Here is a 24,373-nt window from a genome sequence, read left to right on the forward strand (position 1 = left end):
TCCCACTTAGGTCTCTACAGCACTGGGAAGGTTTTCTAATATTAACGGGTGTCCTAAAGCTCTTCTGTCTCTCAGCCATTTCTCTTTCTACAGTCTTTGTTCGAATCTCCCTCTTGCTCACTCTCTCTCCTCCTCCCTCATGAGTGGACATGCCCCCTACTGCTGATTGGCCAAATGTGTTTTGGTGCTCGGATCAATCCACTTTCAACAGCGTTTCTCAGAAAACGCTTACTGCACCTTTAAGCCTTCTGTCTCAAACCTGAATTACATTTTAAGTATTTTTATTAGCCTCACTATTATCATAGATCTGTAAATGCATGTTTTTGGACTATTTCCTCAGGTATCCAGTGATTCTGTCCATTGAGAATCACTGCAGTGTCCCTCAGCAAAAGAAGATGGCTCTGTATCTGACTGAAGTGTTTGGTGATAAACTGGACGTATCCTCCATCCCCACAGACCCATCTGGACTCCTGCCTTCACCTGAAGACCTTAAAGGCAAAATACTCATCAAGGTAACTGTCTAACATTTTTTTACAAATGTTCATTCAAAAGCTGCAAATTTATGGGTATTTTCAGATGATGACTGCACGCATGATGTAAAACGATACTCGGTTACTAACGTAACCTCGGTTCTCTCTAGAAGAGGGAACGAGTATTGCGTAAGCTAGCTTACGCTACGGTAAAGGTATCTTTGCTCGAGATATTGAAACCAAAAATTATCCTTAATTTTGTATTTATTGTCAACGCAGTGCAGCAGCTAGCAGACCTTGAGCAGGCATATTGCTTGCTCATTGGTTGCCGTGCGGTATCCTTATTCTTGAGATTCGCCTTCGACAGCTGGCTTCCTCAGGCTCTTTCCTCTGCTTGCTGGTCGCTGGTTTTAACGGCGGCGGCTTCTCTCAGAGTCCAGCGATGCGGAGATCTTCGCTGAAGATGATGAAATCAGTGAGACAACCTACGAGCCTGCCTTTTATACGCTAAGCCACCCCCATTTTGGCGGGCTATGACGCATAAGGGCGCGAAGCGCCCTCATTGGACGTGACATGCGCGAGGCTCACTGGTAGGTTGCAGCAGTTGCCGCAGGGCAACCAATGAGCACGCAATATGCCTGCTCAAGGTCTGCTAGCTGCTGCACTGAGTTGACACTAAATACAAAATTAAGGATAATTTTTGGCTTCAATATCTCGAGCAAAGATGACCTTACCGTAGCGTAAGCTAGCTTACGCAATACGAGAGAACCTCTCGTAAGAGAACAAGCATGATGTAAAACTAATTTTTTGAATAAACATATACTGTATAATTAACTAAACAACATGAATTAAGCTACTCTACTAGGATAGAATATGTAAAAATATGCTTTCAAATGATTTTTATGCAAATTAAAAAATTGCATGGTTTAGTGCAATTTATGTTATTGTTTTGGTGCTTAACACATTACTTATTTTTCTCAGAAAATGTTATCTTTCACCAAAAAAATAAGAGAAATTTCTGCTGTTGTTAGTCGTTTTCTATCTTTTAGCTCTAAAAAACTTTTAGAGCAGCAAAACCGTAGAGTCTTAATGATATAAAATCTATTTGCTGAAGTCCAGCCCTCTCCTGTGCTTTTAAAAAAGTGTGAGGTTTGGAAATTGGGCCGTAGATAGAGCAGCTCGGCAAGCGTGTTGGCGCTATAATTGGAAGGCAGACTGACGTTCCCACTAGAAAGTGAATCCTGAACTGTAAACTGGGCCAGCCGGTCGTATTGACAAATTGTTCGGCACAGGCTGTGAATCATGGAGCACGTGGCTACTGGGAGCCCAGAAAACAGACTGTGTGTTATAATGCACTCTCATTGCAGCTCAATCGTTGAATTTGAATGGAATATTGCTTTTTTACCATTGAACAAGGCTATAACAAATACTTAAATGTTTAAATGTGAATTTCTTTCTTCTGAGGAACACTAAAAGAAGATGTTTTGAAAAAGGTTGGTAACGGTTCCCATTGACTTCCTTTTGTGTGGACAAAACAATTAAATGGAAGACAACGGCAACCAATACTCTTTGGTTATCAACATTCTTCAAAATATTTTCTTTTATGTTCCGCAGAAGGAAGAAATTCATATAGGTTTGGAACAACATTAGGGTGAATAAATTATGACAGAATTTCCATTTTTGGGTTGAGTATCCCTTTAAGTTTAATTGCTACATTTTGTTTCATTTTACGTAAAAACAAAGTAGTGCAAAAGTTACAATACTTTGAATTTAATCCCTGATGATAAAAAAAAGAAGAATTGTGTAGAGAAAATTAAATGGATTTTACAGTGCGTTAATGCAACGTCAAAGCCAATAAAAGCAGCAACCAACAGCACACACTAAAACTAATTACAGACATTGTTTTACCATTTATTGATTTACCCATTTCTGTCTATCTATCACTGACCTCTTTCTGTTAATGTCCTGGTCTATGTCAGTGCTGCATCTCTGTAGTCAGTACAAACATAAGTGATATTCTGTGCGCTTCAATCATACTTTTTACTGATAAAACACTGTAAAAACCGGTATGTCCCCATGGTTTTAATTGTCTTGTAAGATGCTGTTTACTTCTATAAGACCCTTGGGCCAGAAACATTCTCTACAGAAATGCCGATAAAAATGCATTTAGTATAGCAAGCAGGCAGTCCCATTATATGCACTTGCATCATGCGTTCGTGCTGTAGCAAAGCTCAGTACTCAAAGGGGCAATAAAGTTTCTTTTAAAATGTCTGGCTGCTTCTAAAATAGCATACTCTCTAAATATGTTCTTTTGAATAAGTAATTACTTAGAGACTTCTTAAAAAAGTATGTTTTATATAGTATACATGTGTGTTGTATGAATGTGATCTGGACACACTACATACGCCTTGTTATCATTGTCATGTGACCTTCCAGCTTCAGTTACATTGTTTCACTGCCATTCACATTCCAATTGTACATAAGATGCCCACTTCAGAATCTTATCGGAAGTCATCCCGGTACTTTTCTCCTATATTGTTTTTTGGATACTATGAATTCAGACATAATACTAAAAAAGTGACATAATAATCTTTATACGTAATAGGAAATCAGACATAATAATCTTTTCACATACTGTTTTTCACCTACTGTATAGTAGGGCTGTTTGCGGGTAATGCAGAAGAGATAACTGAATAAGAATAAGACAATTTACGTTAATAACTACTATAAGCCCCCCTTGTGGTAAAACTGATCATGCAGCATGAACTTGTGTTGCGTCATTATTTACCGCCCAAAGCATGTCTTAAACCAGACGCTAATTTGGGCTGCTCTTCCACTGGTCATTATGGAAATGATCCGGCTGCATCTGTGTTCTTTAATTTGTCGTCAGTATATTGCGCACAGAACTTTCCATTCCCATCTGCGCTTTTGTTTTTTTTGTTTTTTGGAATTGTGCTCTCACACTAATTTTCCCTCTTTTGTGTATCTGGCCCCAACTCTTCCTATTACTGCCAATGTGTCCTTACACTGTGTCCTAATTTAATCACTCTGGTTCTACTTGCCCCACTCAGAGCGGGATTCGAACCAGCATTTCTGGCATGGAAGGCTAGCATGCTAACAAGGACACTAAAGATCACAGCGTCTAGAGTCAGTCGCTAATGCGCCTCTTGGGGCCGGTGCAGTGAGGTATACTCGCACAGCTCTTACTAGCTAGCCTCTGTTACACTCGCCCCCCTAAACCTCAATCCCACCCGGGTCACGGCACCAATGTAACCCCTTAATTTCTACTCGCAACTCTCCAAGCAGGATCCCAACTGCCGTATCTGGCATGGGAGGCTAGCGCGCTAACAAAGACGCTTAAGATCGCAGCCTCTAGAATCAGCCGCTAGTGCGCCTCTTGAGGCCAGGAGAGTGAGGTTTACTTGCACAGCTCTTTCTAGCTTACCTCTGTTACACTAACATTTCCTGGAAAAAATATTTTTCTATCTGCACTTAAACAACAACAAAAATCAGTTTGAAAATTAACAACAACAGCCAATCAGGTTTAAAAACAAAGATGTTTAGCATACAGCTGTGTGGAACAAGATTTTGGGCCTTCTAATATTTCACTGTAGGTTATGAACTGGATTCCAGAGTATTTTTGTTAGTGTCATCATATTATAGTTTATAAATGGTAGAAAGTGATTGCTCATTAAAACCACCTAATCAGCACCAGAAAGACATAAATAATGTTTACTTTGCCTTGATTATGTCTTAAAGGCCACATATGTAGTTCTGCAACATTAGTGTCAACAAAGGAATTACAGAAATAATTATAGGTGTGTTCGACTTTGTGCAGCTAATCAGTGTCTAACTTAAAGCTGTGTATGTTAGTTGAAATTATGCAGACAGTGCCAATGCCAGGCCAATGAAAATCTGTTTTCATGTTATAGTCATGTTTATCTAAATAAAACTGATGCAAAATATAGATCCCACTTTATTGGTAAATGCTTGTTATTGTTGTACATACAGAATCTGTATTAAGCAGTAGCTGCAGTACATAAAGTACTGAATTAAGTTTTGTTGCTACATGTAAATGGCTGAAACATCTGCTTATTTGAAAAATGACGCATTTCATTCACTTTATCTGTGATAAAGAAAGCCAACACAGTGCAAGCGTCACCACGGGAATCAAGCAGAAATTGTCTGGCTTATCTGCTTCTTTTTTCAACTCTTCCCCTGACTGCAATTGTTTATACTGCACAAGTGTTAAATATGAATTAGAACACATTTCACATGTTTTCTATATGTTCCATAGGGCAAAAAACTTGCTGCAAATATAGATGAGAACGCAGAGGAGGGGGATGTGTCTGATGAAGACAGTGCAGATGAGATGGAGGACGACTGTAAGCTGATGAATGGAGATGTAAGTAATGTTAGATGATTATATGGTGTATTTTAAATTATACTTAGTGGAAAAAATGTGTTAACTTTAAGTAATCCGATCAAACAATGAGAGAGTAGCTAATGTTCATTCAACACACTGAAAATAGAAGGGCAAATTGAGTGCATTATGGGATACAATATTCCATGCTGTCCGCTGTTATATTATACACTGCGCATTTTGGCATATGTTGTACAGTAGGTCATCCATATACAGAATATACTATATAATTTATAAATATAAGATTTTACTATTATGAACTCTGATGAAACATTTCTTTCTTCAATAATTCTGTGTATTTTTAATTAAAATACAAATTCTACAAAAACTGTAGTTATGTTTTCTTATAATTGTCCTTCACAAATGTTTTTTTCATATTATAGTAATAGGAATGAGAGTTATCTTACGAGAGGTTCTCTCGTATTGCGTAAGTTGCTTACGCTACGGGTAAAGTAATCTTTTCTTGAGATATTGAAGCCAAAAAATTATCCTAATTTTTCCATTTATTGTCAACGCAGTGCAGCAGCTAGCAGATCTAGAGCAGGCAGTCTTGCGTGCTCATTGGCTGCCCTGCGGCAACTGCAGCAGCCTACCACTGAGCCTCGCGCGTGACATCACGCCCAATGAGGGTGCCCTCGCCCTTTATGCGTCACAGCCCGCCAAAAGGGGTGTGTTTTAGTGCATAAAATCAGGCTAGGTAGGCAGCTCACTGATTTTCATCATCTTCAGCCAAGCTCTTCGCATCGCTGGACTCTGAGAGAAGCCGCGGCCGTCGAAACCAGCGACCAGCACACAGAGGAAAGCGCCTGAGGAAGCCGGTCGTCTTTGCCGCCTTCAGCCTTCCGTGCCTGCTACGCTATCCGGCGACAAGTATCCTTTTAGTGCTTTGCATTCTGTGGGTGTTCGCCGCCGTGACAATCACTATGTAAAAGAGCGCAAGGCTTTTTTTTCAAAATGCCTCGCATTTCCTGTGGCTCGCGTGGAGCCCCGCTCAGCGCAGGAGACTGCCACGTGATCTGCGCTCTCTGCCTGGGCCCGGACCACGCACCCTGGATTCAGGGGTCTGCGAGCATTGTAAAGCGCTTCCGTTGTCGACCCTGCGGGCTCGACTAGAGGCCTTCAATGTGGAAGCTGTCACTCCGCCCTCTGGACCGCGCAAGAAGAAGCACCGTTCACAGAGGCGACCGGAACCTGAGGTCACAGTGAAACGCTCGCCGGCATGCATCCCGCCGGCCTCTCTTTGTTCTTCTCCGCCCCTCCCGGACATGCAGCTGCCGGCTTCGGCCCTCACTGCCGCCGCTTCAGGGGACGAAGGTATTGACCCAGGTGACAGCTGTTCCATCCTGGCATCGGACAGCGAGTAGTGGTCGAGTTCACATCACTCCGCTTCCTCCTCGATCCAGGAATCCAGCAGGACTTGGGCTGGCGTGGACGCAGAGCTTAAGCGCCTCCTGTCGAAGGCCGTCGACTAACTCTGACTGGACTGGTCACTGCCGAAGGAGCCCGCGCCCAACAGGCTCCATGGCTGTTTTCTGCACAGTCGCCGCCCACCGCCCGTTTCCAGATCGGCACCATTTCTGCCTGAGCTTCATGCTGAGCTAGCTAAATCGTGAAATGCACCATTCTCCGCGAGACTGCACTCACATGTCTCCTTGACGCTCTCCCAAGTGGACGACGCCGCCGAGAAGGGGTATAAAGCTATTCCCCCAGTGGAGGAGTTGGTCGCAGCACACCTTTTCCCCTCCTCTGCGAGATGGCGCTCAAATTCTGCCCTCCCGTCCAAAGCCTGCAGGACCACATCAGCTTTTTTCAGCCGGGAGTTTACAGCCACCGGACAGGCTGCTTCTGCCCTGCACTCGATGGCTGTGCTTCAGATCCTTCAAGCTGATCTCCTCCGCGTATGGAATGAGAAAAGCAAGGACCCAGCCGCCATGAAATTGCGTGCTACGAAATCCGCGGCTCAAGCGATCGGGAGATGCATGGCTTCGCTTACCGTCACAGAGAGGCACCTCTGGTTGATTCTTGCTGACATGAGGGAATCCTAGCACGCAACGTTTCTCGATGCGCCGCTCTCTCCTACTGGTCTCTTTGGCCCAGCGGTAAACGGGATCGTCGACCGCTTCTCCGAAGTGCAGAAGACCACACAGGCCATGAACCTCTTCCTGCCACGACGCTCTAGCTTTGCTGCAGGTCGCCCACGTGACCAGCCGCCTGCACGAAGCTCTAACCAGCGTCTAGCTCAGCCCCAGTGTTCGCAGCGACGATAGGGCAGCCGCCCTAGATCGCGCTCGTCCAGCCACCACAGGCCGCCTCCCCCACGGGGACCCCGCCCTAGGATTGCGCTGAAACCCGAGCATGCGGAGTCCTCCTAGCAATAGCAGAGAGGAAAAGACCCCTGTCAGTCCCCTCAGAGAAGGCTACTGCAGTAGTGTATTTAGCAGCCAACGAGTCGGCAATACAGCCCACTCGCCTGCACACAACCGCCGCTTTTACGGCGACCCAGAGAAATCTCAAAAAGAGTATAATGTCTGGTTATCCGGCTAACGCCGTTGGTGTTTTAAGTGTAGAAAATGTGCCCACACCTCAGTGCTCACCCCTACAGACAAGCAGCATACCCCCCGTGTCTCACACACTCACAGAGCCCACTCTCATAAAGCTGGTGAATGCCGCTCGAGTGCTAGATGTAGACAATGTGTCCACAAATCTGTGCTCACACCTACTCGCTACCCGCTCTGTTACACGGCAACAGCCTCACAGTGGCCAAGTTATGAACGTAAGTCACATGCTCGCTCACGAGCGCTCACGCATACTGACAAACACTTCGCCCAAGGCTCCGCTCGCACACAATATCATCACAAAATGTTCCCCATTCCAAGCAATCGGGATGTCACAAGTGATACAGTCAGCCACCGCTGTCAGCAAGCCGCTGTTCCCGAGATCCGAGGGTGCGCATGCCACACACACACCTCCGGTTCAGTTTCCCGAGCCCACAAAGTGCGGCGATCGGGACCCGGAGTCCATTCTGCCCCTAGCTATACATGTAAAAGCAATGGAGGCTATTCCAGGGGTATCAGAATGGGTGCTGAGCACAATATGACAGGGCTATTCACTACAGTTCGCTCGCCGTCCCCCTCGCTTTCGAGCACTGACCGAGATGAAAGTGAAAGCGGAAGTAGCACATCTACTCCGCGCAGAAATAGCCAAACTGCTGTGCAAAGGGGCTATAGAACCAGTACCTCCTTCTCTGAGCGAGTCAGGCTTTTACAGCCGCTATTTTCTCGTACCCAAGAAGGACGGAGCTCTAAGACCTATCTTAGATCTGAGATATTTGAACAAAGCTCTCATGAGAAGGCCGTTCAAAATGCTCACGACTAGACAAATTCTCGCACAAATTCGCCCGAGGGACTGGTTTATCTCTCTCGATCTGAAAGATGCATACTTTCAGATTCTGATAATACACCGTCACAGGCCATTCTTGAGATTCGCCTTCGACGGTCTGAGTCAGCGCGCGGTCGGTAAATAGGAAGGAACGAGCTTGTCATCCGCTTCCTTAGAGGAACCAGGAGGATGAATCCCCCGCGACCCCCGTCGGTTCCCATGTGGGATCTTTCCTTGGTCCTAGAGACCCTGAAAGCATTCCCCTTTGAACCACTAGACTCCGTTGACCCGAAGTTCCTCTCGCTCAATACGTTTTTTTTGACAGCTCTGTCATCAGTTAAATGTGTGGAGGATTTATACGTGCTGTCTGTTAGCGCTGCATGTCTTGAGTTTGGACCAAATGACTCTAAAATCATCCTCAAGCCAAGACATGGCTATGTCTCTAAGGTGATGGGCACTCCCTTCAGAGTGCAGGTCATTTCTCTATCGGCTCTGCCAGCATCCGATAGTGAGAGCGATGTTAATCTCCTCTGCCCTGTCAGAGCTTTGAGGGCTTACATCATGCGCTCCGCCCCTTTCAGGCGCTTGGAGTAGCTCTTTGTTTCATTTGGTGGGCGCACCAAAGGTCTTGCCGCCTCGAAACAGAGCCTGTCAAGATGGAAAGTGGATGCTATTGCTATCTAGAAGAGGGAACGAGTATTGCGTAACCCGACCGTGCAGGCGCCAGGAGCGATTTTCGCTTCAGTCGATAAAAACCAGTGAGCTGCCTACTGAGCCTGATTTTATACGCCAAACCACACCCCTTTTGGCGGGATGTGACGTGTAAAGGGCCAGGCGCCCTCATTGGGTGTGACGTCACGCGCGAGGCTCAGTTGTAGGCTGCTGCAGTAGCCGCAGGGCAACCAATGAGCAAGCAAGACTGCCTGCTCTAGGTCTGCTAGCTGCTGCACTGCGTTGGAAATAGATGGAAAAATTTGGATAATTTTTTGACTTGAATATCTCGAGAAAAGATGACTTTACCCATAGCGTAAGCAACTTACGCAATACTCGTTCCCTCTTCTAAAGATAACCGAGGTTACGTATGTAACCGAGTACGTTTTTTCACATTATAGAACTATTACTAACAGTTGTTGGAGAGATTTAATGTGTGTTTATCATGAAAATAATGTCATTAGTCTTCATTTTCTAAATGCAAAATATAATGTGTTTTAATATTATTGTTTAATTTAGGGTTAAAATATCCCCTAGACATATTCTTGAAAGTTTCATGAGAATTACCCTAATCCTCAATCCTTCAAGTCCGTCTATGTCTGGCATGTTATTTTAGATGCACATTTCAATTGTACGGCTTGCAAAGGGCTCTTAGAGAAACCTCAAAGGCTCATCTATTTTAGATGAAAGCTCCTCTCTCTGTTAAGTGCCGTAATGTAGAAAAAAGGGAGACATTTTTGTAAGTGAATATTTGTCATGAATTTTTCTGTATGTGTAAAATTGGGTCAAGGACTTAAGTTGAACTGACCTGGATATTTTGATGAATGGTTTTGAACTTGATGTTCTCTGTAGAGGGCTGCAGATGCTACTGCAATGCTAATTTTAAGGCGTCACATGAGGTCCATTCAAATTCAGTTCTCTCTGTGTCTACTCCTTTACAGACATCCATGAACAGGAAGCAGGCGGAAAATGTTGCAAAGAAAAAGTTAGATAACCTCATGAAGGAGTCAAAGATTCGTGACCGGGAAGATCCAGATAACTTTACCATGGCAGCCCTGCCGCCCACGGGAAAACATGACAAATCACCGCAGAAGGTTAATACGCTGTACTTGACCCAAACTGCTTACATGGAGAGGAAATGTTACCACATTTACACAATACAAAAAAAAATAATCATGTTCTTACTCAGTATTTTTGACTTGTTTTCCAGTAAAAATATCTAAACATTTTTAAATCAAGATGCATTTACTTGAGAAAACTTAGTCACACAATCAAAATTAAGTGAGTTTATGTCTAAAATATAACAATAAATGCCCGTAAGGTAAGAAAAATAATCTTGTATTTTTAAAGTTTAATTTTTTCTTATTTTTATTTTTATTCTTATAAAAACATTTTTTTGTGTGTAATTTTGCTACTCAAGTAAAATTATCTTTATTTAAGATTTTTTTTTATATTTGTACTGGAAAACAAGACAAAATACTGAGTAAAATTATTATTATTTATTATTTATTATTTTTTGTAAGTGCAAACAAATTCAGCCTACTCACTTTTGTTGCATTGTGTTTTATTTTCTATTCTATTTTAATGCACTTGGATCATTGTAGTTTGTTTATTCATTTCTCAAAATTTTCTTTCAATTGAATTAATCATCGGTTTATACACTTATTATTTAGAGAAAAAGGAGACTATAACCTAAAAGCCAAATGACATACTGTAACAGCTGATCATTTTTAAAACTAATCTTTAAAATAAAATTGACCATGATAATCATAATTTCTGACAAAATACTATTGTTAGTTCTCTTACCTTTCACTCATGTAAACTGTTCAGCGAGTGCCCTAATAAGGTTAGTTCTGCCCTTGTACAGATGTGTATTGTGTGGTTATTTAGGGACTTGAGGCCTATTTAAATAAGACAACTACACAGGACTGCCACACTGCCGTCCTTGACGGCCCACGATATATAGGCAAGGAGGGCATTTTTGTAGCATTTTCCCCTAAAGTCGACCCACTTCCTGACACTCAGGAATGTACCAGGAATTTAATGTACCTTTAAGACTTCTAAAAATGACCTATGTTGATTTCCATTACACGAGAGTAGATGTTAAAACTTCATGCTGATTTGTACTCGGCTTTCGCCAAGATAATCACCAACTAAGACGTAGCTTTACAGTAACCTATGCTTCTCCATCCATTTACGCTTCTTTCCATCTAGTGACGTGAAACTTCTGTCTGGTGTTAATACAGTGTATTGCGCGTCAGCACACACAACGGCTGCAACCACAGTGCGGTCCCCCATAACAACCCTCTGGATTGAGCGGAGTAGGGAACATCTCTAGGGTCTTCAAGTGGGCACCTTCCGTCCTCAGTGTTTCGTCGACTAGCCCACGACACCTCAAGAGGGCTCGACAGTGACTCTGGCGTCCCAGAGTCACCCCCCTCCGTCCCCCACTCAACTCAGCCCAGCTTACTGACCTCTACTTCCCTCTTGCTGCTGAGACCTAACCACAATCTCACAATCTCTCCGCAACCCAACCATACGCGCCAACCCGTTTGACTAAGGCTGTCGAGCCCCACTGGTGCGTTAATATGCAGTTTCAGTGGCAACGGTTCCGTATGGCATACCACCTACCACAAAACACAATATCTGCCCAACCACCCGTCATTCACGCAATATACACAGGAACGTAATGATTGTAAATACTATACAACCTATACAAATAAACCAACAGTTGCTGCTGAGACCTAACCACAATCTCCCCGCAACCCAACCATACGCGCCAACCCGTTTGACTAAGGCTGTCGAGCCTTGTAACTAAGTAGCTAACTGTCATTCATCAAGGTGGACCAATTTGCTAAATACTGAATAATGGACTTATGTGTAAATGTGGATGATCATATCTTATTTGCAGCTTATTTGTTATGGATAGGATGGACACTGAAATATTTTTTTTTTGTTAGTGTTAGAGTATGTCTACAGCACAGTCAACCATTTGGAAATAGCAAGAACAATCCTGTTTGAATAGGTTGCTACCGCCACCTAGTGATCATTGTATCAAAAAATAAGTCTGTTGTCCATCCGCGGCAGAAAGTGTATCTAGTATTACTGTAACTGCACACCGAGTGTTTAACTGTCTAGTGTATATTTAGTGTATACACCCCTGTCCAGATTTTCACTGCTGTGCATCTATATTTTGAATTCAGGGGAAAGCAGAAGACAGTACTGACACTGGAGATGAGGCCAACGTCGGTGGCAACAAACGTGTGTCTAAATCTTTCATGGGGAGCTTTTCCAAACGCAAGGTACTTATAGATTACTTAGCAAATGCACCCACAGTCAACAAAACAATGTTTCTTCCCATAACAACACACTGCACACTGAAAAATACATCCTCTGCTGCATAGATCAATTATTCATACTGAATGAATGATTAATAGAAATAATAAAATGTGTGTGTACAGCTCTCTGGAATACTTGATTCAGCTGTGTAATAAATGCTTTGTGAGTCCTTATCACCCATTCGAAGTTTATTTTCCAATTGTGTTTGGCTGTCTCTTACATATTGACTTAATTAACACTGCATCACCTCAACTCTATCTGTGCACTGTAGAAAAAGACAAGTAAACTGAAAAAATCCTCCAGTTTTGAGGATACGGACACCGATCAGGAGAGCTCGAGTGGGGCGTCTAAAGCACCAGTGCATCACAGCAGGTACTATTAGAATTTTTCATGATGTGTGAATTTATACAGTATATAGTCAGTTAAATATTTAAATATTTTGTGTCAACTTTCATGCAACTGTAATCTGTTTTAACAGAAAGAAAAAAACCATGAAGTTGTCAAGAGCACTTTCTGATCTGGTATACACAAAATCTGTCGGCATACCAGACTTTGAGGCACAAGGTGAGAAGAACAGAAAATATATCCAAGATGTCATCCAAGATGTTCATAATTTCTTTTCGACTGAAGAAAGAAAGACAAGGTTTTTGAAGAAAACATTCCATGATTTTTCTCCATATAGGTTATACAAATGTTATCAACACCTTGAAGGTCCAGATTGCAGTTTCAATACAGCTTCAAAAGCTCTACACGATCCCAGCCGAGGAATAAGGGACTTATATAGCGAAACGATCGGTCATTTTCTAAAAAAAAAAAAATTGAAATAATTTTTAACCACAAATGCTCATCTTGCACTAGCTCTGCGATGTGCCACGCATTACGTAATCACGTTGAAAGGTCAAGCGTCACGTAGGGGGAAGTACCGACCTAGTGTTTACAAAGCGAACTTGCAAAGACTAAGTCAAACGCCCTTTACAAAATAAATAAATTAATAAATAAAAGGTAATGCAATGATGTCGGACGATTTTTAAGTTGGAGGTGAAAATGAGATGGAGTTTTTTGCACTAGCCTACATTTTTGAACCGGAACACGCATGACCTTTCAACTTAATGTGTGGCGCATCGCAGAGCTAGTACAAGACAAGCATTTGTGGTTAAAAAGTATACTTGTTTTTTTGTTTCGTTTTTAATGACCGATCGTTTCTCTTGATAAGACCCTTATTCCTCATCTGGGACAGTGTAGAGCCTTTGAAGCTGCATTGAAACTGTAATTTGGACCTTCAAACCGTTGAACCCCATTGCAGTCCACTATATGGAGAAAAATCCTGGAATGTTTTCCTCAAAAACCTTAATTTCTTTTTGGCCGAAGAAAGAAAGACATTAACATTGGATGACATGGGTATGATTAGATTATCAGAAAATGTTTAATTCTGAAGTAAACTAATCTAAAGGTTATATTAAAACTAAAGGTTATATTAAAATTCAGTTTAAAGATCATTACACAAAGAAATTACACTGAATAAAAAAATGGTGTAGGATTTACTTTGAAACAATTTTCATTCAGAAATGTCTTGTAGATTTTACAAATAATTACAAAAAAACAGCATTTAATTAAACATTAAATTTTAAAGTGAAAAGACATATAGTATTTTAGTAGTATTTTTTCTATTTTTAAAATAGTAAAAAGTACTCCAACAATCAGTGTTTTATTATTATCAAAAAATTCATGTGATCAGCTGTGCAATTTTAAACTCACTTGGGAAATGGGTTAAGAAAAAAACAGTTGGTAAATATGTCTGTTTATTTTTGTATTTGTGATTTTACATTTTACTGTTATTTGATTACTTCATTATTTTTAAGTCGCACTCACACTCAAAAAAATAAGCTGTTGAACGAACTTAATTAAATTAAGGAAAGCTTTCCCACGAGAATGAATTAGATTTTTCCAACAAAATCTTATTTGTTTGAAATTATTTGTTGTACTCTTGCTGTATAAACTTAAATTAATTTAGTCATTCCTGCTAGATATATTTTGTCAGGATGACTATATTTAATTTTTGCCCTGCCTAAAATCGCCAACATTATAATTTTGGCTAATTTGACTCTACAGTTATGTCCAATGATAGGAGTTACTAGTGTTCAGTTTAATAAAAAACACTTTTTTACAGAGTAATATTGAATATTACTTATGGAGGTCTGCAAATGAGGTTTGATGCATGTATAGAATATATTAAGTGCCAACAGCCCTAAACTAAAGACAGTCACTCACCACTCTTCTGCATAATGGTAACCACAAAATTCAAAAACATTACAGAAAGTCTTCTAAGTTTCTAACATTACTGAATATTAAACATTAACATTAACTAGCAACATCTTTCCATTTACAGAAAAACGCATAAAATAACACTTTAATCCCTAAATTTACCCTCCTAATGCAGTCCCTTGCAAAGCATGCTGGGAACTACAGATACACTGCCCAGTTAGTTGTCAACAAAAATGATTCATGTAGTTTTCTCACACATTAATTAAGTAAACTTCAGTTTTAAATATATTAGGTTGATTGAACACAATTAAATTAAGTTGTGACAAAATATTAAACAATTGTGTCCAGTGTTTATATGTTGTCAGCACCTCCTGCATGTGGTTTGCTCTGCAGTGAGCAGCTGCAGTTGGCAGGTGTCATCGATGAGCGAGACCAAGGCCCATCAGTTAATGCAGCAGAAGCCAGTGCAGTTCGTCCGATTCAACCAGCGCCAGCTCTCCCGCATCTACCCCTCCCCTTATCGCGTGGACTCCAGCAACTTCAACCCACAACCCTTCTGGAACGCTGGCTGCCATCTGGGTACGCCAGTCCACCCACAAACAAATATTTATGTTTATTGGAGAGGCCAAGAATAAACCGTATGTCTGAAACATACTGGGAACCTGCTGCTCATTACTCTATTGTAGCATTTAAATTTAATATGAAAATGGTTCAATTCTTTGAAGACACTACTAGATTTACAGGAATTATTTATAATAAATAAAGGTACTTTTTTTTTAATTGCTGGAATGGCCCTACACCACAGATATGCTAGTAAATATAATCGTAATTGTCACTTCTTCTTCTTTCTTTTTTTTCTTTCAGTTGCTTTGAACTACCAGTCAGAGGGCAGAGTGCTACAACTCAACAGAGCCAAGTTTTATTGCAATGGCAACTGTGGTTACATCCAGAAACCTGTCTGCATGTGTGAAGGTGAGTTTCTGCATTCCTAGTTTGATAGTTTTTAGTCAGTTGTATTGTGTATGTCTGTAAGTGCACAATATCTTCCTGATTTTGTTATATTTCACTATAGTGTAGCTGCATTGTATTTTTTTTATTCCATTATATATTATACAGTCAAACCAAAAAAATGTCAGACATCAGATATAATTTTTTATATTTTTTTACTAGTGGGTGAAGGACACCATAGTTCATTATGTCAAGTCAAGTCACCTTCATTTATATAGCGCTTTTAACAATATGGACTGTTTCAAAGCTGCTTTACAGTGATAATATGTCTGATAATGTAAGTGAGGGTAGCAAAATAAATTAAACTGTGACATATTATACACAAAATGTCTTCATACGGTGGACTACTAGTAAAAGGTATAAAAATTAGTGACCAAAAATTATTCAGACAATTTGACCTGACCATGTTTTGCTTAAGTGTATTTTCTTTAATTGCTAATGTGACCTTTTTACACCAAAGACTGAACAAATTAAGCATAGCTTGGTAGTTGGTTGACCTAAATTGGTATTGTCTAATTGTGTAGTTAAATTTAACAGCTGACAGCTATTCAACCTAATTCATCTGTGAGACAGTCTAACAGAAGGATGGCCAAAACCAGTGAAATATAAAGAGTTCTTGTCATATTTTATTACCATTTTCTAAAGAATAGCGAATAAACTGTGATTATGTGAGAAATGTTAAAGGTGTCTGAATAATTTTTGGTTTGACTGTATATTCCATTCAGATTTTACTATTATATTAATCACAAAATCATTATAATACAATGTTAATATCAGCAAATTACATTTATTGTTATTTAAACAAAATAATGCCATTTATTAAAGAAATGAACAAGAAACAAATGTCCAATACAGGCAACGATGGACAACAATGAACTCAGAACAATATTCTATAGATCAGTCGATCATTCCATAGATCAAGTCAAAGTTAAGGTTAGCTATTCAAAGCTGTAAGCAACACTAGTAAGCAAGGCAAACTTGGAATCTATTTTGCAATAGAGTTGTTGATGTTCTGAGATCTTGAATATCAAGAATTCTTGAATTCTGTTATCCTTTGTTCTTGCAGGTTCTTTTAATCCAATTGCAGAGGATCCTTTACCAGGTCGGTTGAAAAAACAATTGGTTCTTAAGGTCATCAGTGGCCAGCAATTACCCAAACCCAAAGACTCCATGCTGGGTGACCGCGGAGAGGTAAATCATGACAGTGCTTAAATAGTCAACTTCAAATGGTCCTCTTAGCATGAACAACAAAAATTGAAGTTATTGAAGTTGTTTACAGAAAGCAAACAGAATCACAATAATAGACAATATTTCCAATCCCATTATTATTACTGAAGCTGTCCCTCACAACAAGTTTATGCTGTTTTGTGGGACTGCAAAAGCAATAGTGAATTCAACCACAATCTCAACCCCATCTACTCTATTGCATTGCAAGCAAACCACACAACATGTTGCTTATCCAGAATAATTCAGAATTATGCAACCTATAAGCTTCTGATCTGATCTAAAGTTTAGCATACATTTTAAGCACACGACAATTGAATTGAAATATAAAGGCCAATTCACACAGATTGCAGTATGTCACGTCTCAGACGTTCCATGACCCGTCAAATGGCCGATTCAGCATGTTTAATCTGCAATAACAATCTTCGACAGACACCAACAGAGGTATCACACTGATCCGAAAAAATCAGACGAAGTGTCTGTTGCAGTGTGCATTGGCCTTATAACCTTCATCAGATTGCTTAAAGTTCACTCATTATGAGCATTACAGATTGGATCGTTACTGATTCAAATGCCTTTGATACACACCATAGAAATATTTATGATTTGTTACAATGCATTTAACTTCCATAATGTGAAGTGTGAAACGGAATATTCAGTGAGGAATAATGCCAGGGCCTTCTATCCATCCGGATTTGAATGGATTGCGAAACATAAGCTATGATATCCACAAACATTTTCATGAATAATGTGCACTGATAACTAGTTTCATTTATTAAGGAAGAAAATATAGTCTGTTAGCCTGCATGTAATCAGGCCTTCTCACAGTATGTAATCATTCACTAAGAATTATATAATCATTAGACCATAGCAAATCACCATAAAGACAAGGTAATAGCCTACAGTATGCTTAAACTGTATTCTCACTACCTACAAATGACACAGGTATGAAGCAAATATGTGTCCCTTAGAAGTTTTGAGGAATATTATTTTGAGATGTTTAAACAGGTACTGTAACAAATAACATTAGTTGCATAGTTTGATTTTGGGTTGTTTTAAATCTTTTTTTACATGCTTCTTCTTTAGATAATTGACCCATTTGTGGAAGTGGAGATTATTGGTCTACCAGTGGATTGCTGCAAAGAGCAAACCAGAGTGGTTGATGACAACGGTGAGAGAGCAATATTCCATGACAGATTCTATATTATACACACAAACAACACAGTTTGCACATTTAACCTTTAATTGTTGGGAGATTGTTAGTAAAGTGCCATTAAACCGTGAGGCCATTACTTGGAGTGTTCGTTTGAATGTGTATTTGTTTGGAAGAGGTGCAGTATATTTATGCATGATACTTGTACTAGATCTCACCTCAAACTACATCACTCGGCAACCAAACAATTCAATAATTCATGAATTTGATTTACATTTTCATTTATTTTCTGATTCACAGGTCCATATAAAGCGGTACTGAGATAATTAAAGATAAAACAAATAAAGTGACTGAGATTTGAAGTGTCATTAAGTATTATTTGAAAAGTGGAGGTTTGATTTAGTGGTGTTGTATAGCATCATTTGGAAATTGGAACTTGACAGCATTTTGGATGTTGTCAAATGCAGACTATTAAGGGATATGTAGATGCAATCTCATAAAGAGATTACCTTCTCGGGGTGTCTATGTGCAATTGAGGTTTGGAAATGGGCTGGTTTTCTTTATGTTATGGAACACAAAGTGTCATGAAGGGCCATAATTTTGGAAGGGATTGTTGAGGAACTGCTCACTCTTGTCTGGGTTGTTTTTCATAATGACACCAGGTAAAAAAGAGAACAACATTGGCCCAAGAATAGAGCCATGTGGGACCTCAGACTCTATAGGGTACAGGATATTGAAAATGATCTTTGTCAACTTGTATGTTAGAGCTTTTTGTCTAAGAAGGACCCTATATCTGTTGATTAACTGTGTTAAAAACAATGGACAAGTCCATGACAGTAACATTTGAGTGTAACGTTAAGTTAAGTCAGCCACACTGAGGAAAGCAATTTCAGTTAAGTGGCCTATTTTGTCTGTTTTGGGAATGTCAAGCAGGTAATTTTGTTTGAGTGAAAAAGGTAGGTGAATGTGAACATTTTGACACCTCCAGTCCTTTCCATTATTTCTGCATAAAATAAGCCTATTTAGTTCTAATACCCCATCCTCCATCTTTCTCTCTCAGGATTTAATCCTATGTGGGAGGAGACACTCGTTTTCACTCTTCACATGCCAGAGATTGCTCTTATACGCTTTCTGGTTTGGGATCATGATCCGATTGGCCAAGATTTTATTGGCCAGAGGACCATCGCCTTTAACAGTATGATTCCAGGTACCATTTTAATTTTACATATCTTAATCTTTACCTTAATCTTTGCCATATATGTTTGTCAAGTATTGAGTCCATCATTAATTAAAGTGTACTGCTTATGCCTGATTATCTGTCTATATTTGATTGTCAGGTTACCGGCATGTGTATTTGGAAGGAATGGAGGAAGCTTCCATCTTTGTTCATGTTGCAGTGAATGACATCACCAGTAAGGTGGGCACCTCATGTGGTTAACAGAACAAATATTTTGGTGCTGTTGTGTGCCAAGGGCCATATCTGGCATTGTTAATCTGCAATTCAAAAAAGACTGTGTTCTGATCATGTGTTAAAAGACTGTGGAAAAAAGTCTCTAACTTTCTAATATTTATTCTGGTCATTAGGCATTGCAAATTTCAGTAAATAAGCAGTTTTAATAATTTGTTGAAGATTGTCGCAGTAGGTTCTTAACGTAGCTAAAGGGTATTGTAGACAACTAACTCAAAAACATAAAAAAAAATACTTGAAAGATTCCCTGCCTACTAATTGTAACTATTTATTTCTACTCATTTAAAACATTAATTTTATCAAAGTACTTTTTTATAATTATAGACTCATATAGCATCTATACAATACAAAACAGGACCTGAAACTCTTTTGTTTATTTTTAACAAATGATCAGTAAAAGGAATATAGATTATCAACCTCATGAAGTCAAAATAAATATTATATGAGCTGTTTCATTTAAAAATAAATTTATATGTAGTTTGCAACTCAAAATATATATATATATATATATATATATATATATATATATATATATATATAGAGAGAGAGAGAGAGAGAGAGAGAGAGAGAGAGAGAGAGAGAGAGGTGTAGGATCCAAATGCAGCAAACATTTATTCAAACAAACATAAAGTAAATTCAGGCAAAACTGATAAATCCAGACACAGGCAAGGAAGGCAAACAAAACTGACAACCAGCACGTACAGACATAAGATCCATATAAGGACAACACAAGACAAGGAACATGAGGAACCCCCATTGGTATACATGGTATACATACACAATAGGTGATTGGCAAAAAGACACACCTAGGAATAATAACTCATCAACAATAAAAACTACATAGGACTACAAAATATGATGCAAAACAGGAAATAACATAAAAGTCCATACAAGATCAGGGAATACAAGACAGGAATCATGACAGCTTGCTCCTACTGACTGATATTAGCAGTGATACCAGCAGTCTGATTCTGCAATCCTGTTACCCATTCTGATATGCATGTGTGTTTCCAATAAATTCCCATAAAATTATTGTTTACTTCAAGTCAGCTTGGTAACTGGGTTCAATTTGTCTTAATTAATGCAGTCAACAACTATTTTAATTGTTAATTACCATAATAATTGTTAATAACCATTTAAATGGGAGTGATGCAGACCTGTATCTACTACCTATTTTTCATTGTATAGGTTAATGTTATGTTAGATTTATCAAATATATCTATATTTACATCTATAATGCTATAAAAAGTAATGAAAAAAGTTTATACCTTATTCATACAAAGTGACACATGATGTTGTAAACATGCTCACTCCTTACTTATGCCATGCTTTTGTCCATAATTTGTCCCCTTAACATTCGGCGTCAACAACAAATGTTCTTTGTGTAGTTTGTCTGTTTTTTCCCCTCTCTCTCTCTTTCTCTCTTTCTTACTTCTCTTTCTCTTATGTTTGTGATTTCAGTGCACCCATCTTAGCTGTCTATAGAGGCAGGAAATTATTAGGATCCTCGTTCAAAACTCAGGTGTAGTGAGACCCAATCAGCACCCTGCATGCTCCTCGCAAACCCCTCCCGTTCCCCCCAGTGAGCGGTTTAGCCCTGGTTCATTTGCTAGCTTTCACTATGCCAACTCATGCAAAATGAGTTGTGACATAATCGTGACTTCCTTCCTTGGCTGCATTCTCATTGACCCCTAAAGCAGATCCAGTGTCAATGTCCATATAGTAGGTGACAGCATTCACTCCTATTTCACCTAACTCAGGGCATTTAAGGGCAATGATAGGGCTTTGGATGCCTTGTTCGCAGTAATAGAGCACTCAAGCAGTAGAGTCCATGAGAGAAATGTGTTGATCTTGGTTTGTGAAGTGCGTTACATCCTCTCTATTCCTATCCATGACTATGAGGGTCTACTATAAGAGCTGGAATTTAGCAGGTACTTTTTTTACATCCTTTTTTTAGCCAAAAAATATCTTATGTTCTCAAAAGCTATCTGTCGTAATTGTGTGGATTAGCATAAATGCACTACATTTACTAGCAAATGCATGAAGTTATTTGATGCATCATTAGTGAAGAGATCAGATGGCTGAACTCTCACATGGATCTACTTGAACACGGTACATGAAATGACACTGGGTGTTATGCAGAGAAATGGCTGTTTATTTTGAGAAAAAAAAATCTTAAATAACTCTCTGTAATTATTAACATAATATAATAAAGATTTCAATACCTTGCTTTTCTATTCCAAACAAGCTAGGCATCACCAACATTGTTTTAACAGATAATCCAGTGTCATTTTTTTCATCAGAGAGGATTGGACATGAATGTCCTGTCACCTTTCACTTGACATGTATTCACATTTCTCAGTTATTAACATTGCCACTACAATTTCCCAACATTGTCTGCATCTTCATGTTTAAAGATCTGTGTTGATCACCCACATTTGTCTGATGATTCTAAATTCTGCTACATCTGTGATAACATTTGTTATTTAAAATGTCACTGCTTTCTAAAGGTAACACATTTAATACAGTAAATTGTTGCATTATATTATAACAGAATTTAACTGACAATTTGTGGATAAATCTTGGTAAATTATCATTGTTCTTAAACTAAAAAAACTCATCAAATGATGTTGATCATGTAGAAGGTAAGAAAAAAAAGTGTTTTCTGTCCCTATTCTATGCTGTAAAAAGCTTAAACCAATCCAATATGATTAGTTGGCCACCAATCTCGACAAGTAGATCAAATAAGTAATTGCCTTCTGATGTATTTGGGAATGCAGCCCTCATTTCCATTTGTCAGACTGGTCTGGTTTGATGGCTTTAGAAGTACACTTGGGAACTTGCCAGCTGGTCAGGCTTGGCTAGGCTGGGAGGGCACCTAAGGACCAGCAAACAACCTTAAACTGGTTTAAGCTATTTTTCCTAGCTGGGCAGAAGTCAAAATTGGTTTGGTAGACATATTTTGTTTGGTTAATAAGTTTGAAGAAGAATTATTATTAATTGTGAAGGGGATTGCAAGAGTAGCTCCGCATATGTTTTAAATTGTAAACAATTCAGTGACAGCCTAGTTATTTGTTATAGTGTTTAGATGATTCCATAAGTCATCTCTTAGATTCATGTTAACTACCCATTTTTCTGATGTCCCATTGCAGGTTCGAGCAGTCAGTGGTATAAAAGGACTGTTTCACAGAAACCCAAAGCAGGCGTCTCTCGACAGCCATGCTGCTGCTCTGCTCAAACGTAAGACCACCTTCGGTGCTCACCTCCTGCGCCGCACAGCCAGTGCTCCCACCAAGGGCCAACCCAAAGTCAAGAGGGGCTTCCCTGAGATCTCCATTGACACAAAAGATTGCAGCTCGGAGGGTGCCAGTGAAGAGCGAGAATCGGAAGAGGGGCCACTTGTCCACCATAATGGAGATAGCGCGTCTGGCAAATCATGGGGCCATGGCACCAACGGGCAGCTTCACCCTGACGACAGTAAAGGTAAGAGTACTTTCTTTTATCCTGAGCCCCGTGCTACACCTTACAGAAACAGGGGTGCAGTGAGCGAACCTCTGAAGCGAGCCAACAAGTTGCGACTCCAGGATCCACTGGATGAGAAGCCGGGTGTTTTTGCACGTGTTTCTATCAACAGCTACGGGCGGGTTGGGATGACTTCCAATTGCATAAAGTGTGTAATTGGTTCCAAGGAGAGTCCTGAATTGGAGAGGAAGGATACAAGCACCTTCATCCAATGCACTCCTGCTCCCATTAGACCTGAAAGGGCATCTCGGTCTCCAACAGCTTCCAGACAAGTTCAGCCAGAGCCCATACTCAAACCGCAAGCCTTGGCCCAAACTGACTCAAAGCCCAAATCAGACCCCCATGCTCTACCGAAGCCTGTACCCTTACCTAGATCAAGGGCAAAGCTCAGGCAAACATTGGCTGCACAACCCCTTCACCCCACTGAAAACCTAACTGTCAGAAATGCTCGCTCATGTAGCGTTCCACGCCGACTCTTTCAGTCCCCATGCACCCCACCTCCTCCAATTCCAGACGGCAAAACTAGCCTTTGTCTGCAATGCCCTGCCCCACCCAACTATGGCAGCAACTACAGTGAGACTAGATCTGTGAATGACATAAAGAGATTGTCTGACAGTGACTCTAGCAGCTGTGACAGTTTGACCAGCCTTGATCTACCCACCATCTTTCCACCACATGGAATGGAGAACCGGAAACGGGCCGCGGGGACACTGCAGCGTGAGATGAATGCTCTGTTTGCCCAGAAAATGGAGGAGATCCGCAGTAAATCCCCCTTGTTTTTCACTGGTAAGGTGTGCGCAGTTAGATGGATCTTCAGTTTTAGAATGTCCCAGTGCCTCTGTAATATAGATTTCAGTAGGTTGTGATGGAACCCAACAAATACCCTCCAAAGACCTTGTGGGTGGTGTGGATCTCATTGAAGGCTCATCTCCACTGTGCAATGTCATCAATGAGAACCTATCACAGTATATTAAGAATTACTGTTGGGTATTGTTTTATTGTGCATTTGCCCACCATTTCCTTGTTTTATGTGTCCTTAAATATCCTAAAACCAGATTTGCAGGCAAGACAGTGGGGTCAAAACTCACTAGCTCACACAATTAGGGCATCCATTATTGTTTCTTTGTGATTTTGAAGTAATTGATTTGTGAAATGATTTTGGAGCAAGGTTTTGCCAATATTCGCATTAATTACTGTGATATGTGATCCGTAATTCCCTTTGTAAAACCTCATCAGCTTTTTGACCTGATAACAACATAGCATTCCTTAAAGGGTTAGTTTTCCCAAAAATGAAAATTAGCCCATGATTTACTCACCCTCAAGTCATGCTAGGTGTATATGAGTTTCTTCTTTCAGACGAATACAATCAGAGTTATATAAAAAAAATGTCCTGGATCTTCAAAGCTTTATAATGG

The 24,373-nt window shown here is 40.0% G+C and overlaps 1 protein-coding gene across 1 annotated transcript in view; it reads left to right on the forward strand.

Moving 5' to 3' along the window:
- The window catches only part of plch2a (phospholipase C, eta 2a), a 162,224-nt gene that overhangs the window by 129,422 nt on the left and 8,429 nt on the right, over positions 1-24,373 (forward strand). The window contains exons 10-22 of the mRNA XM_077224548.1: positions 341-512; positions 4,768-4,875; positions 9,924-10,076; positions 12,186-12,284; positions 12,593-12,693; positions 12,800-12,885; positions 14,977-15,162; positions 15,448-15,555; positions 16,658-16,782; positions 17,902-17,986; positions 19,029-19,175; positions 19,306-19,385; positions 22,589-22,919. Of these exons, the coding sequence (XP_077080663.1) occupies positions 341-512; positions 4,768-4,875; positions 9,924-10,076; positions 12,186-12,284; positions 12,593-12,693; positions 12,800-12,885; positions 14,977-15,162; positions 15,448-15,555; positions 16,658-16,782; positions 17,902-17,986; positions 19,029-19,175; positions 19,306-19,385; positions 22,589-22,919 (1,781 nt within the window). The remainder of the gene's footprint in view (positions 1-340; positions 513-4,767; positions 4,876-9,923; positions 10,077-12,185; positions 12,285-12,592; positions 12,694-12,799; positions 12,886-14,976; positions 15,163-15,447; positions 15,556-16,657; positions 16,783-17,901; positions 17,987-19,028; positions 19,176-19,305; positions 19,386-22,588; positions 22,920-24,373) is intronic.

This window comes from Siphateles boraxobius, unplaced genomic scaffold, assembly GCF_051911475.1.
Source record: "Siphateles boraxobius isolate OS27281-9 unplaced genomic scaffold, OSU_SipBor_1 9, whole genome shotgun sequence".
NCBI classification, from domain to species: domain Eukaryota; kingdom Metazoa; phylum Chordata; class Actinopteri; order Cypriniformes; family Leuciscidae; genus Siphateles; species Siphateles boraxobius.